Below are 14,021 nucleotides of genomic sequence, written 5' to 3' on the forward strand. Positions count from 1 at the left end.
TCGTTACTGTGGCAGTCTGGTGGTCTTGGTGATAATGGTGGCCACATTGAACTTGGTGACCTCATGGCTCAGAGGATCCCGTGGCCGCTGCCAGGGCTGTGGTGGCCAGGAGGAGTCCTCCAATGTGAAAGGCGGCCCTGGGGACGCTCCCGCCTGGGGGCAAAGAGAGGGGTCAGGGTGACCATGGGGGAGTGATGGGGTCGGGGTTGGCCATAACGGGGGTAGGGGTGACAGGAGAGATGGGGGTCATGAGGTGACAGTGACAGGGTGAGACAGGGGATCTGGGGGTCCCTTTCCCTGTGCCCTGTCATGGATGTTAATGTCCCCACGCCCACTGAGCTCATTCCTGTCCCCACAATTGGTGTCCCCAGCACAGTGTGTCCTTGTCCCAACACCGTGGGTGCCCCTGTCCCTGTCCCCCATCCCCGGTCAGTGTCATTGTCCCCTGTGCCTCATCAGGGCTGTCCCCATGGCCCAGTGGGTGTCCCCATGGCCCCAGGCTGTCCCCATGGCCCCAGTGGGTTGTCCCCATGGCCCCAGACTGTCCCCATGGCCCCAGTGGGTGTCCCCATGGCCCCAGTGGGTGTCCCCAGGGCCCCAGGCTGTCCCCACCTCTCAACCACTCGCAGTTGTATTTGCTGTAGGTCCCGATGGAGTCGAGGTGGATCTCCACCTTCTCCCCTTTCTCAATGACTTTGGTGACCTTGAACTTCTCAAAGGGAGGGATCAGCACATCATCCTTATCGGGATTGTCACCAAATGCCTGGATGTCCGCGCCGTGACACGTCTGCACCTTGAACAACGTGGTGATCCCAGATCTTTCTGCGACAGTTTTGTTAAGTGTCGACGACATGAAGTGACCGAACCGGACGATGTCGCCAGGCTTTGCCTTGTACCGTAGGTAGTACACCCCTCGGAACACCAAGTGACATTTCTGCCCCTTGTGAGCGTCCCTCAGAGTGGCCAGAGCGTCGGTCAGCAGGAAATGCAGCGTTTTGTAGTGGAAATTGTACCGGTATTCCTGGGCGGAGCGCCCAGCCTCTCGCACTTCCTCATTGAAATACTCGTACAGGTCCAAGTTGGTGGCGGTCATGATGGCGATGGCCTGGTCTGGGGACGACAGAGGGGACACAGGGGACCCCTGATACTTCCACCTCTCCACGGACACAGGCCACATGTCAGCAAAACTAGGATTGTCGTGGAACTCGGAGTGGTTCAGAGCCGGCAGCTCCGCCTTCATGGCAGGGCCACAGCCCTGGTACTGGTCATCGAAGGACTCCGGGGCCATGTCCAGGGGCTTTTCCTCAATGGTCATGGTGGCCACGGTGATTGTCAGCAGTGCCAGGGTGAGAGCCAGGAGGGCCATGGCGGGGAGAGGCCACAGGGAGCAGTGTGGACACTGGGGGACACAGTGGGGACACGGAGGGGACACAGAGGGGACACAAGAGGTGACACAGAGGTGACACGGGGAGGGTTCCTCAGTGAGGGACTGGGGTGGGCAGTGGGGTGAGTCCAGGGGGATGGAGGTACTCCTGTCTTGGAGACTCCTGTAGATTTCTGGGATCCCTTATCCACAATCCTGGGGTCACTTTTGCCTCCCCAATGTCCCCCAGTCCCCCATGGACCCCAATCCCAATCCCACAGCACCACGGCCCCCACAGCCCCCCCAGGAGCCCAATCCTACTCCCATGATTACAATTCCCCCTCAGTCCCCCCAGGACCCCGCCCAAATCCTGGGGTCACTCCCTGAGCCCCTCAGTGTTCCCCTCAACCTGTCCCCACACCCCCAATCCCACTCCCAGTCCCCAAATCCTTTGGTGCCTCCCCAAAACCTCAACCCAAATCCGGGCAGCACCCCCTACCCCCACAGTGTGTCCCAGCCCCCATGACCCCAATCCACTCCCATCATCCCGTGTCCACCCTCACTTTCCCACAGATCACACCACGACCCCAATCCCAGTCCCATGACACCCCCAGTTACTACCCAGACCCCAATCCCACAGTCCCCTGTTCCCCCCCAGTGTCCCCAGTGTCCCCCAACCCTGATACCCAAATCAGCACGGAGTGAACTCCCTGGCACAGCTGGGGTACCAGAGAGCCGGAATTCTTGATCAACTCGGACTCACAGCGGATCTCTCCTGCTCCTGCAGCTCTGGGGGGCTCATCCAGGGTATTTATCCGCCCTAATTATAAATATTCATTAAAATGGGCGGTGTGGTTGACACAGAACCAGCACTTCTACTATAAATAATTTGCGTGACTCTGCCACTTTTAGTTGATAATTGTACAGTCCTGGAGAGTCACAGCAGGGCATTCAGGGCCAGGTTGTCACTGAGTGCCCCAATATCTTGGATCACTCAAACCTTTCGGTTTTGGCCAGCACTGATCCTTCTGTGTTACTGAACTTGCCAAACTCCCCTCACTGGAGTTCCCTTTATTTGCTTCTCAAAGCTTCTGGCAATGTTTATTCTGCTGTGTCCACACTTTTACATCCTTCTGCAAGTTCATCTCTCAGCCCTATCCAGCACCTTCAGGGGAACTGACGTTTTCTGTTCTCTCTCTTATTTCTCACCCCCCAGGACCCCAATCCCATGGTCCACATCCCCCCAGTGCCCCCAGTCCCCACTCCCCACTGCTCACTGGTTTCCACAAATTTTTTGAGGATGCAGCCTCCTTTTTATCCTATTTTCCCATCTGCATCTCCCTCTTTTTTTCCACATTGCTGAGGTATCTGTGAGTCACCGACTTCCTGGAACACCTGATACTTGAGATTCCCCCTCCAATGTATAACTCTCCGTTTTCATTTTTAGTTCTTATGGAATTTATTTTTTTTCCCAGTGTTTTCTTTCATTTTTCCATGTTCAATTTCATTTCTCAGTAAACCTACAGTTTGTTGGTAATGGCAAATATTGTTTCCAACCAACAATCAGTGGAATCCACCCCATTGTTATTTTATGTTTGTCTTATCTACCAGCAGATGCACAGCTTGTTTGTAAAGACAATCTTGCATTCCTCTTAATCCCTCCTCTTTTTATTGTTTTAATAATTGTCTTTACAAATTTTAGTTATCATTGACTTAACTTCCTGTTCCTGCGGTTTTTTTTTGGTTTGCAATTATTTGCACTGAGAAAAATTTCTGTCCTTTTGTAGCCATCTCTGGATCAGTAGCCACGGCCACTCCCTGCATTTCCCAGCTCCCACATGAGGTTTCCTCCTGCTGTTACATCCCAGATCTGTTTGTTAGATCTGGACCAGAACCTATTTAAAAGGGTTGAGTTCCTTTCGTTGTTCCCACTTTCACTTATAATCATGGACAACATGTGTCCTATTTGTGGAATTATCTTGGGGACAACTTAAAAATAATTGGTCAAAAAACTTATCCTTCCCCACTGCTTTACAGCCTTCAAAATCCTCTGGTAATTATGGAAGAAACACCTTACCCAGATACCATTCATGACCTTAACATGAGTTGGATTCCATCTGCCTTGATATCTGGAACAATCCTAAGGAGGGCAGTTGGGGCTCCAACAATCTGAACCCAGAGATCATGTTGGCTGGGAACCAAGAAAGCAGCCAGGATTTTTCTCAGGCTACTCGAGCTTTGCTCCCAGGCTTCCCAAGGAGAGAACCCAAAACAAACACCACACACCTGCTAGTGTGTGCATGGCGCTGGTCGCGGAGTGTGTTTCTAAAAGGGCTTCTCCTCTGTCCAGTGAACTCTCTCTAAATTATTTTGGTAATATATACTATTGAAACCCATGATTTCCTTGAATAAATGCTCCTTCTTGCTCCTGTAAGAAAGTTGCCATGTTGCTGTGACTTTTCACCGCTCGGAACCACATACAGTAACATTTGGAGGATTCCACCGAGGTCACTGCTTGAGTGGACTGGACAGCGTTACAAAACTTGACAAAAATATGAGTTCAGTTTATCTGTTTTGCCATCAGCTCCAGCCAACTTTGTTCTGTGGTGTCCCCACTTTTACATCCTTTTATATTTTTCTGCTAGTTAATTTTTCATCCCCATCCAGCACCTTCAGAAGAATTTCAACTTTCTGTTCTCTCTCTTATTTCTCACCCCCCAGGACCCCAATCCCACGGTCCCACATCCCCCAGTGCCCCCAGTCCCACTCCCCACTGCTCACTGGGTTGCTGTCACACCCCAGACACCAAATGGGGTCCCCTACAAGGTGACATTCCTGGGGATGACCTGTCCCCATCCCATGGACTCCCCAGAGTTTGGCTGCTGCTTCTCTCCTTCACCAACTGCAGCCTCAGTCGGGGTGTGCCTGGTTATTGAGAGTTATCACTCTCTTTATTTTTAATTAATCTCATTAATTTTAATTTTTAACCTGCCCAGCTCTATCCAGGCCTCGCCTCTAGGGGTGAAATTCCTTTTTCAGGTGTTGTGTTGGGGCAGGATCAGCAAAGCCCCTCAGCTGCTGCCCTCTGCAGAGGAGAGAGGAGAGAAAATTGAACCAAGAATTTGAGATAAAACCCAGCAGAGATCACCCATCAAAAATCATCGAGGGAAAAGAGAGAGGAGAGAAAATGGAACCAAGGGTTGAGATAAAACCCAGCAGAGATCACCCATCAAAAATCATTGAGGGAAAAGAGAGAGGAGAGAAAATGGAACCAAGAATTTGTGGGTTGAGGTAAATCCCAGGATCTGAACCACAAATCTGACAGAAATTCCAATTCTAATTTAAATTTAGTTATTTGCTAGAGTTAATTATAAGCAGATTACTAGGTAAGCCTTGCTGAAAAGAATTAAAAGATAATTAATTATAATCAATGAAAATATTAAAATCACCCATCAAAAATCACAGAGGGAAAAGAGACAGGAGAGAAAATTGAACCAAGAATCTGAGATAAAATCCAGGATCTAAACCACAAATCTGACAGAAATTCGATTCTAATTTAAAACTAGTTATTTGCTAGAGTTAATTAAAAGTAGATCGCTAGGTAAACCTTGCTGAAAGAATTAAAAGGTAATTAATTATAATCAATAGAAATAATCAAAATCACTCATCAAAAATCGCCAAGGGAAAACAGAGAGAGGAGAGAAAATGGAACCAAGGATTTGAGATAAAACCCAGGATCTGAACCATAAATCTGACAGAAATTCCGATTCTAATTTAAAATTAGTCACATACTAGAGTTAATTAAAAGCAGATCACTAGGTAACCCTTGTTGGAAAGAATTAAAAGATAATTAATGATAATCAATGAAAATAATCAAAATCAACCATCAAAAATCACTGAGGGGAAAGAGAGAGGAGAAAAAATGGAACCAAGGGTTGAGATAAAACCCAGGAGAGATCACTCATCAAAAATCGCCGAGGGAAAAGAGAGAAAGGAGAGAAAATTGAACCAAGAATTTGAGATAGAACCCAGGATCTGAACCACAAATCTGACAGAAATTCCCATTCTAATTTAAAATTAGTTATTTACTGGAGTTAATTAAAAGCAGATTGCTAGGTAAGCCTTGCTGAAAAGAATTAAAAGATAATTACTTATAATCAATGAAAATAATTAAAATTTTGTTAGAAGAAACCGGGCTTGATTTAAATAATTTTTATGTTTGCTCAGCTGTGCAATGGAAGAGAAGAATCTGGGAAATAAATGCAGAGAAACACAAAAATTGCAACCAGAAATTTTTTCAAAATCACAAAATTAAAAAATTGGAGCTGTCCCAAAAGTCAGTGCTGGAGTTATGAATATGGAAATATTTCTATTTCTATTTAAATTTCTATCCAAATTTCTATTTAAATTTCTATCTAAATTTCTATTTCAATTTATATTTCAATTTCTATTTCAATTTCAATCTAAATTTCTCATTCAATTTCTCATTCAATTTCTATTAAAATTTCTATCTAAATTTCTATTTCAATTTCTATTAAAATTTCTATCTAAATTTCTATTTAAATTCCTATCTACATTTCTATCTCAATTTCTATTTAAGTTTCCAATATTTCTAATATTAAATTTCTAACTTTCTGATATTTCAGTTCCTGTTTTATTTCCTTTTGTCAATAATTGGCTCTGTGATTTTGCTGTGAGTTTTGGGGGGTTACCCCACGCAGTTGAATTTAATATAAATTTAATTTTAAAATAAATATTAAAATAGAAAATATAAGTATTAATGTATAAGTATGAATATGATTATAAAAATTTATATATAATGTATAAATACGAGCATATATAAAATCTAAATATTAATATAAAAAATAGAAGTATGCATATATAGAAATATAAGTAAATAGAAAATACAAATCCTAATATATAAAAATCTAAATATGAGTATATATAAAATCTAAATATTAATATATAAAAATAGAAATATGCATATATAGAAATATATAAATATGAAAATATGCAAATATAAATATGAATATGTAAAGATACTAATATTATTATATATAAAGTATCATTATGATTATATAAAAATCTAAATATGGGTATAGATAAAATCTAAATATGAATATATAATAAAATATTAATAAATATAGATATAATTATAAATATAGATATAACTATAAATATAACTATAACTAATAAAAATTAAAATTAAAATATAACTATAAATATAACTATAACTATAAATATAACTATAACTATAAATATAACTGTAACTATAAATATAAATATAAATATAAATATAAATATAAATATAAATATAAATATAAATATAAACATGCCTAATAAAAATTAAAATTAAAATTAAAATAAATATAAATATAGCCATAAAAATAAAAATAAACAGAAATAGAAATAGAAACAGAAATAGAAATAATAGAAATAGAAATTGTTAGAAAGTTTTTTTTCCGTCACGGTTGGGTTTTGGTTTTAGGCCAATCCTCATATTTTGTTAAATCATTAAAACTCTCCTCTTCCTCTTCCTCTTCCTCCTGCCTGCAGGAAATCCTGGAATTCCAGGAGAATTTGGGACAAGACCTTCAGAGCTCTCAGTCCCACCCCTGCCCTTCCTCCTCCTCCTCCTCCTCCTCCTCCTCCTCCCGAGCGCTAAAATGAGAGGAAAACTCGCGGATTGAGGCAAATCCAGTTTAATAATAGGGAAAATTTAAAATTTTGGGGAAGGGAGGGAAAAAAACCCAAAAAGTAAAGTTCAGGGTCCGCCTGTCCCCTCTCTTGTCCCAAAGTCCTGGTGGCACTGGTGGCTTCAGTGCTGTCACCTCCCTTGTGTGGCTTGGTGGCCACAGTGGCCATGGTGTCCTTGCTAGTCACAGTGGCCATGGTGGCCATGGTGGTCTCGGAGACCTCAGTGACCTTGGTGGCCTTGCTAGTCACAGTGGCCACAGCGGCCATGGTGGTCATGGTGGCCTTGGAGACCTCAATGACCTCGGTGTCCTTGCTAGGCACGGTGGTCATGGTGGCTTTGGAGACCTCAGTGACCTTGGTGGCCTTGCTAGTCACAGTGGTCACAGTGGTCATGGTGGCTTTAGAGACCTCAGTGGCCATCGTGGCCATGGTGTCTTGCTAGTCACAGTGGCCATGGTGGCCTCAGAGACCTCAGTGACCTTGGTGGCTTGCTACACACAGTGGCCACGGTGGCCATGGTGTCTTGCTAGTCACAGTGGCCATGGTGGCCATGGTGTCTTGCTAGTCACAGTGGCCACAGTGACCTTGGTGTCCTTGCTAGTCACAGTGGCCATGGTGGCTTTGGGGACCTCAGTGACCTTGGTGGCCTTGGTGTCTTGCTAGTCACAGTGGCCATGGTGGCCTCAGAGACCTCAGTGACCTTGATGGCCATGGTGGCCTTGCTAGTCACAGTGGCCATGGTGGCCATGGTGGCCTTGGAGACCTCAGTGACCTTGGTGGCCTTGCTAGTCACAGTGGCCATGGTGGCCTTGGAGACCTCAGTGACCTTGGTGGCCATGGTGGCCTTGCTAGTCACAGTGGCCACAGTGGCCATGGTGGCTTTGGGGACCTCAGTGACCGTGGTGGCCTTGGTGTCTTGCTAGTCACAGTGGCCATGGTGGCCTTGCTAGTCACAGTGGCCATGGTGGCCTTGGTGGCCTTGGAGACCTCAGTGACCTTGGTGGCCATGGTAGCCTTGCTAGTCACAGTGGCCATGGTGGCCTTGGTGGCCTTGCTAGTCACAGTGGTCACGGTGGCCATGGTGACTTTGGAGACCTCAGTGACCTTGGTGGCCATGGTGTCTCGCTAGTCACAGTGGCCACGGTGGCCTCAGAGACCTCAGTGGCCATGGTGGCCTTGCAGACCTCAGTGACCTTGGTGGCCTTGCTAGTCACAGTGGTCATGGTGGCCATGGTGGCTTGGAGACCTCAGTGACCTTGGTGGCCATGCTGGCCATGGTGACTTTGGGGACCTCAGTGGCCATGGTGGCCTTGGAGACCTCAGTGACCTTGGTGGCCATGGTGCCTTGCTAGGTACAGTGGTCACAGAGCCATGGTAGCCTTGCTAGTCACAGTTGCCATGGTGGTCATGGTGGCCTCAGAGACCCCAGTGACTTTGGTGGCCTTGCTAGTCACAGTGGCCATGGTGGCTTTAGAGACCTCAGTGGCCATGGTGGCCTTGCTAGTCATAGTGGCCATGGTGGCCATGGTGGCTTTGGGGACCTCAGTGACCTTGGTGGCCTTGGTGTCTTGCTAGTCACAGTGGCCATGGTGGCCTCAGAGACCTCAGTGACCTTGATGGCTATGGTGGCCTTGCTAGTCATAGTGGTCATGGTGGCCTTGGTGGCCTTGGAGACCTCAGTGACCTTGGTGGCCATGGTGGCCTTGCTAGTCACAGTGCCCATGGAGGCCATGATGGCCTTGGAGACCTCATTGACCTTGGTGGCCTTGCTAGTCACAGTGGCCAGAGTGGCCATGGAGGCTTTGGGGACGTCAGTGACCTTGGTGGCCATGGTGTCCTTGCTAGTCACAGTGGCCACAGTGGCCATGGTGGCCTTGGAGACCTCAGTGACCTTGGTAGCCTTGCTAGTCACAGTGGCCACAGTGGCCATGGTGGCTTTGCTAGTGACAGTGGTCATGGTGGTCTCAGGGACCTCAGTGGCCTTGGTGGCCCCGTGGCTTGGGGGCCATGCCAGCAGCTTCGATGACCACGGTGACCACAATGACCACGGGTGGCCATGGTGGCTTAGAGGACCCCGGTGGTCACCGCCAGGGCTGCAGTGGCCAAGAGGAGCTGTCCGAGGGGGGCGATGGTCCTGCCTGGGGGGGAGGGAACAGAGGGGGGTCAGAGGGGGCTGAGGGGGACACAGGGGACAGAGAGGGGGGGACAGAGGGGACAGGAGGAGCCCTGAGGGTGGCTCTGGGGGGGTCAGGGGGTCACAGAGTGACACAGGGACAAGGAGGCCATGAGTGGGGGACAGTGGTGACAAGGGGGGGCCATGATGGGGTCGGGGGTGACGGGGGGATCCGTGAGGAGGGACAGTGGTGACAAGGGGTGGTGGCCATGGGAGTGGTTTGGGGGTGCCAGGGGGGTCACAGGGGGACAGGAGGGTGACACAGGGATGACACGGATGACACAGGGGTGGCACAGGGGTGACAGGGGTGGCACAGGGGTGACACAGGGGTGACACAGGGGTCCCAGCTCACCCGCGTCGAACACGCAGGGCCTGTCCCCACAGCGCTGCTCTGCTGAGGGGAGGGGACAGCGTCAGTACTGGGGGTGGCCCTGTCCCTGTCCCTGTCCCATCCCTGTGGGAGGCTCCATCCCTGTCCCCAGCACTGGGTGTCCCTGTCCCCAACCCTCTCTGGGTGTCCCCGTGTCCCCCCAGGGAATGTCCCCCTGTGATGTCACCTCGCAGTGTCCCCAGGAAATGTCTCCTGTGTCACCTCGCAGTGTCCCCACCCCCTGGGACATCACCCTGGGGTGTCCCTACCCCCTGTGATGTCACCTCTCAGTGTCCACACCCCATGTGACATCACCTCACAATGTCCCCGCCCCTTGTGACATCACCTCACAATGTCCCCAACCCTGTGATGTCACCGTGCATTGTCCCCACTCCCTATGTGATGTCACTGCTGTGTCCTCACCCCCTGTGACGTCACCCCAGTGTCCCCACCGCCCGCGACATCACCTCGCAGTGTCCTTGCCACCCTGTGATGTCACCTCAGTGTCCCCACCACCCCTTGTGATGTCACCTCTCATTGTCCCCACCCCCTGTGACATCACCTCTCATTGTCCCCACCCCTTGTGGTGTCACCTCGCTGTGTCCCCTGTGACATTACTTCATTGTCCCCATCCCCTGTGTGATGTCACCCCGTGGTGTCCCCACCCCCTGTGTGACATCACCTCTCAGTGTCCCCACCCCCTGTGACACCACCCCACGGTGTCCCCACTCCATGATGTCACCTTGCAGTGACCCCGCCCCTGTGTGACATCACCTCACAAGAGTCCCCACCCACTGTGATGTCACCTCAGTGTCCCCATCCCTGGTGACATCACCTCATAAATCCCCCATGATGTCACCTCAGTGTCCCCACCCCCTGTGATGTCACCTCGCAATGTCCCTGCCTTTTGTGACATCACCTCTGTGTTCCCACACTTGTGACATCACCTCACCATGTCTCCACCCCCATGATGTCACCTCAGTGTCCCCGCCCCCCTGTGTGATGTCACCTTGCAGTGTCCCCACCCCCTGTGATGTCACCTTTCAGTATCCCCATCCCCCATGACATCACCTCATAAATCCCCCATGATGTCACCTCAGTGTCCCCACCCCTGTGACATCACCGCAGTGTCCCCGCCCCTGTGACATCACCCCACTGTGTCCCCACCCCCTGTGATGTCACCTCACAGTGTCCCCATCCCCCGTGACATCACCTCATAATTCCCCCGTGACATCACCTCTCAGTGTCCCCAACCCCTGTGACATCACCCCACCGTGTCCCCACCCCTGTTTGATGTCACCTTGCAGTGTCCCCGCCCTTTGTGACATCACCTCTGTGTTCCCACACTTGTGATATCACCTCACAATGTCCCTGCCCCCTGTGACGTCACCCCTCAGTGTCCCCACCCCAGGATGTGATGTCACCTTGCAGCGTCCCTGCCCCCTGTGATGTCATCTCAGTGTCCCCACCCCCTGTGACACCCTACAGTGTCCCCGCCCCCTGTGACATCACCCCTCACTGTCCCCGCCCGCTGTGACGTCACCTCTCGGTGTCCCCACCCCTGTGACATCACCCCTCAGTGTCCCCACCCCCTGTGATGTCACCCCTCACTGTCCCCGCCCCCGTGACATCACCTCTCATTGTCCCCACCCCCTGTGATGTCACCTCTCAATGTCCCCATCCCCCATGACATCACCTCATAATTCCCCCATGATGTCACCTCAGTGTCCCCACCCCTGTGACATCACCTCAGTGTCCCCGCCCCCTGTGTGACATCACCTCAGTGTCCCTGCCCCCTGTGACATCACCTCACAGTGTCCCCACCCCATGATGTCACCTTACAGTGTCCCCACCCCCTGTGACATCACATCTCAGTGTCCCCACCCCCTGTGACATCACCTCTCATTGTGCCCGCCCCTGTGACGTCACCCCCTCACTGTCCCCGCCCCTGTGATGTCACCTCAGTGTCCCCGCCCCCTGTGATGTCACCCCTCCCTGTCCCCGCCCCCTGTGATGTCACCCCGTCCCCACCCCCTGTGATGTCACCTCACTGTCCCCGCCCCCTGTGACATCACCTCAGTGTCCCCACCTCCTGTGATGTCACTCCATGGTGTCCCCACCCCCTGTGACGTCACCCCTCACTGTCCCCGTCCCCTGTGATGTCACCTCAGTGTCCCCGCCCCATGACATCACCTCTCACTGTCCCCACCCCTGTGACATCACCCTTCACTGTCCCTGCCCCCTGTGACGTCATCCTCCCTGTCCCCGCCCCCGTGACGTCACCTCAGTGTCCCCACCCATGTGACGTCACCCTCCCTGTCCCCGCCCCCACCGCGCGCCGTCACCTCGCAGCCACTCGCAGTTGTACTTGCTCCAGGTCCCGGCGTGGCGCAGCTCGATCCATGCCGTGTCCCCGCCCTCGGTGACATTGGTGACCTCGAAGGTCTCGAAGGGCGGGATCAGCACCTCGTCCTCGTGCGGGAAGAAGGAGAACTCGCGCACGGCCGCGCCCTCGCACGTGCGCACCTCGAAGGCCGTGTCCGTTGCCGAAGCCCCGCGCGCTCTCCGCCGCAGCGACGCCGACGCGAATGTGACCGAACCGGACCTGAGGCCCGGCCGCGCCTCGAACCGGACCCCGGTCACCCCCCGGAACACGCGTTGACCCGCGGTCCCTGTGCGGCCCTCAGCGCGGCCAGCGCGTCGGTCAGCAGGAAATGCAGAGTTTTGAAGTGGAAATTGTCCCGGTATTCCTGGCGGGAGCGGCCGGCCGTGCGCACGGCGGCGTTGAATATCCGGTGTAACGGCACCGGCGCCGTGTAGGCCAGCAGGGCCATGGCCTGGGCTGGGGACAGAGGGGGGCACAGGGGACGGCCGGACGCGCCACTCGGCCCGCGGCCAGAGGCCCAGGCCTCGGCGAAGTGACCGTCCCGCCGCAGCTCGGAGCGGTTCAGGGCCGGCAACGCCGCGGCCATGGCGCGGCCGCAGCCCCGGTACCGGTCATCGAAGGAGTCGGGGACCAAGTCCAGGGGCACCGCCACGGGGGTGGCATTGGTGGCACTGGTGGCACTGGGGGTGGCCGTGGTGGCCGCGGTGATCGCCAGCACTGCCAGGGTCAGCGGCAGCGGGTCCGTGGAGAGGGAGGCCATGGGATGGCTCCAGGATCAGTGGGGGACACTGGGGGACACTGAGGGACACTGGGGGGACACTGAGGACACTGAGGGAGACAGGGGGGACACTGAGGGAACACTGGGGGACACTGGGGACACTGGGGACACAGGGGACACTGAGGGGACACTGAGGGACACTGGGGACACTGGGGGACACTGAGGGGACACTGAGGGGACACTGGGGGGACACTGGGGGGACACTGGGGGGACACTGGGGGGACACTGAGGGACACTGAGGGACACTGGGGGACACTAGAGGGACACTGGGGACACTGAGGGACACTGAGGGACACTGGAGGGACACTGAGGGACACTGAGGGGACACTGAGGGGACACAGGGGACACTGAGGGAACACTGGGGGACACTGGGGACACTGGGGGACACTGAGGGACACTGGAGGGACACTGAGGGACACTGAGGGGACACTGAGGGGACACAGGGGACACTGAGGGGATCTGACAGTGTCCCCCAGTTAGCCCCTGACCCCAAACCTCTTGACCCCTCCACTGCCCACCTGGACCCCAATCCAAGCCCTGGGGTCACTCCTGGTCCCATCCTATGACCCCAATCCCATTCCCACAGTCCCATGTCCCCCCTCAATGTCCCTCCAGGACCCCAATCCAAACCCTGGGGTCACTCCAATCCCCAATCCCATTCCCATGGTCCCATGTCCCTCCTGGTGTCCCTTCAAGACCCCAAATCCTGGGGTCACTCCCAGTCCCCCCCCATGACCCCAATCCCATTCCCATGGTCCCATATCCCTCCAGGACCCCAATCCAAACCCTGGGGTCACTCCCATGACCCAAATCCCACCCTCACAGTCCCATGTCCCCCCTGGTGTCCCTTCAAGACCCCAAATCCTGGGGTCACTCCCATGACCCCAATCCCATTCCCATGGTCCCATGTCCCCCCTGGTGTCCCTTCAAGACCCCACACCCTGGGGTCACTCCCATGACCCCAATTCCATTCCCACGGTCCCAATGCCCTCCCAGGCCCCCAAATCCTGTTCCTGATCCCGTTCCCCTCCCCCAGTGTCCCCCAGTGTCCCCCAGTGCCACTCCCAGTCCCCTGTCCCCACCTTGGTGCCCCCCAGACCCCAATCCCATTCCCATGGTCCTGTGTCCCCCCTGGTGTCCCTTCAAGACTGGGGTCACTCCCAGCCCTCCTCCCATGACCCCAATCCCATTCCCATGGTCCCATGTCCCCCCTCAATGCCCCCCTGGACCCCAATCCAAACCCTGGGGTCACCC

General features: G+C 52.5%; 2 protein-coding genes across 2 annotated transcripts in view; both read right to left on the reverse strand.

Annotated features, from left to right (window-relative positions):
• Nucleotides 1-14,021, reverse strand: part of LOC116994948 (erythroblast NAD(P)(+)--arginine ADP-ribosyltransferase-like) — a 268,873-nt gene continuing 254,852 nt past the window's right edge. Inside the window, exons 2-3 of the mRNA XM_033056972.1 lie at nt 613-1,399; nt 1-153 (exon numbers count right to left, since the gene is read on the reverse strand). Of these exons, the coding sequence (XP_032912863.1) occupies nt 62-153; nt 613-1,366 (846 nt within the window). The 5' untranslated portion in view covers nt 1,367-1,399 and the 3' untranslated portion in view covers nt 1-61. The remainder of the gene's footprint in view (nt 154-612; nt 1,400-14,021) is intronic.
• On the reverse strand, nt 9,125-12,749 carry LOC116998668 (GPI-linked NAD(P)(+)--arginine ADP-ribosyltransferase 1-like). Its single transcript, XM_033064708.1, is given in 4 exon segments — nt 9,125-9,198; nt 9,586-9,627; nt 11,949-12,263; nt 12,266-12,749. Coding segments are annotated over 4 exon segments (915 nt in total).

The sequence above is a fragment of the Catharus ustulatus genome, chromosome 1 (assembly GCF_009819885.2).
Source record: "Catharus ustulatus isolate bCatUst1 chromosome 1, bCatUst1.pri.v2, whole genome shotgun sequence".
Taxonomy (NCBI): domain Eukaryota; kingdom Metazoa; phylum Chordata; class Aves; order Passeriformes; family Turdidae; genus Catharus; species Catharus ustulatus.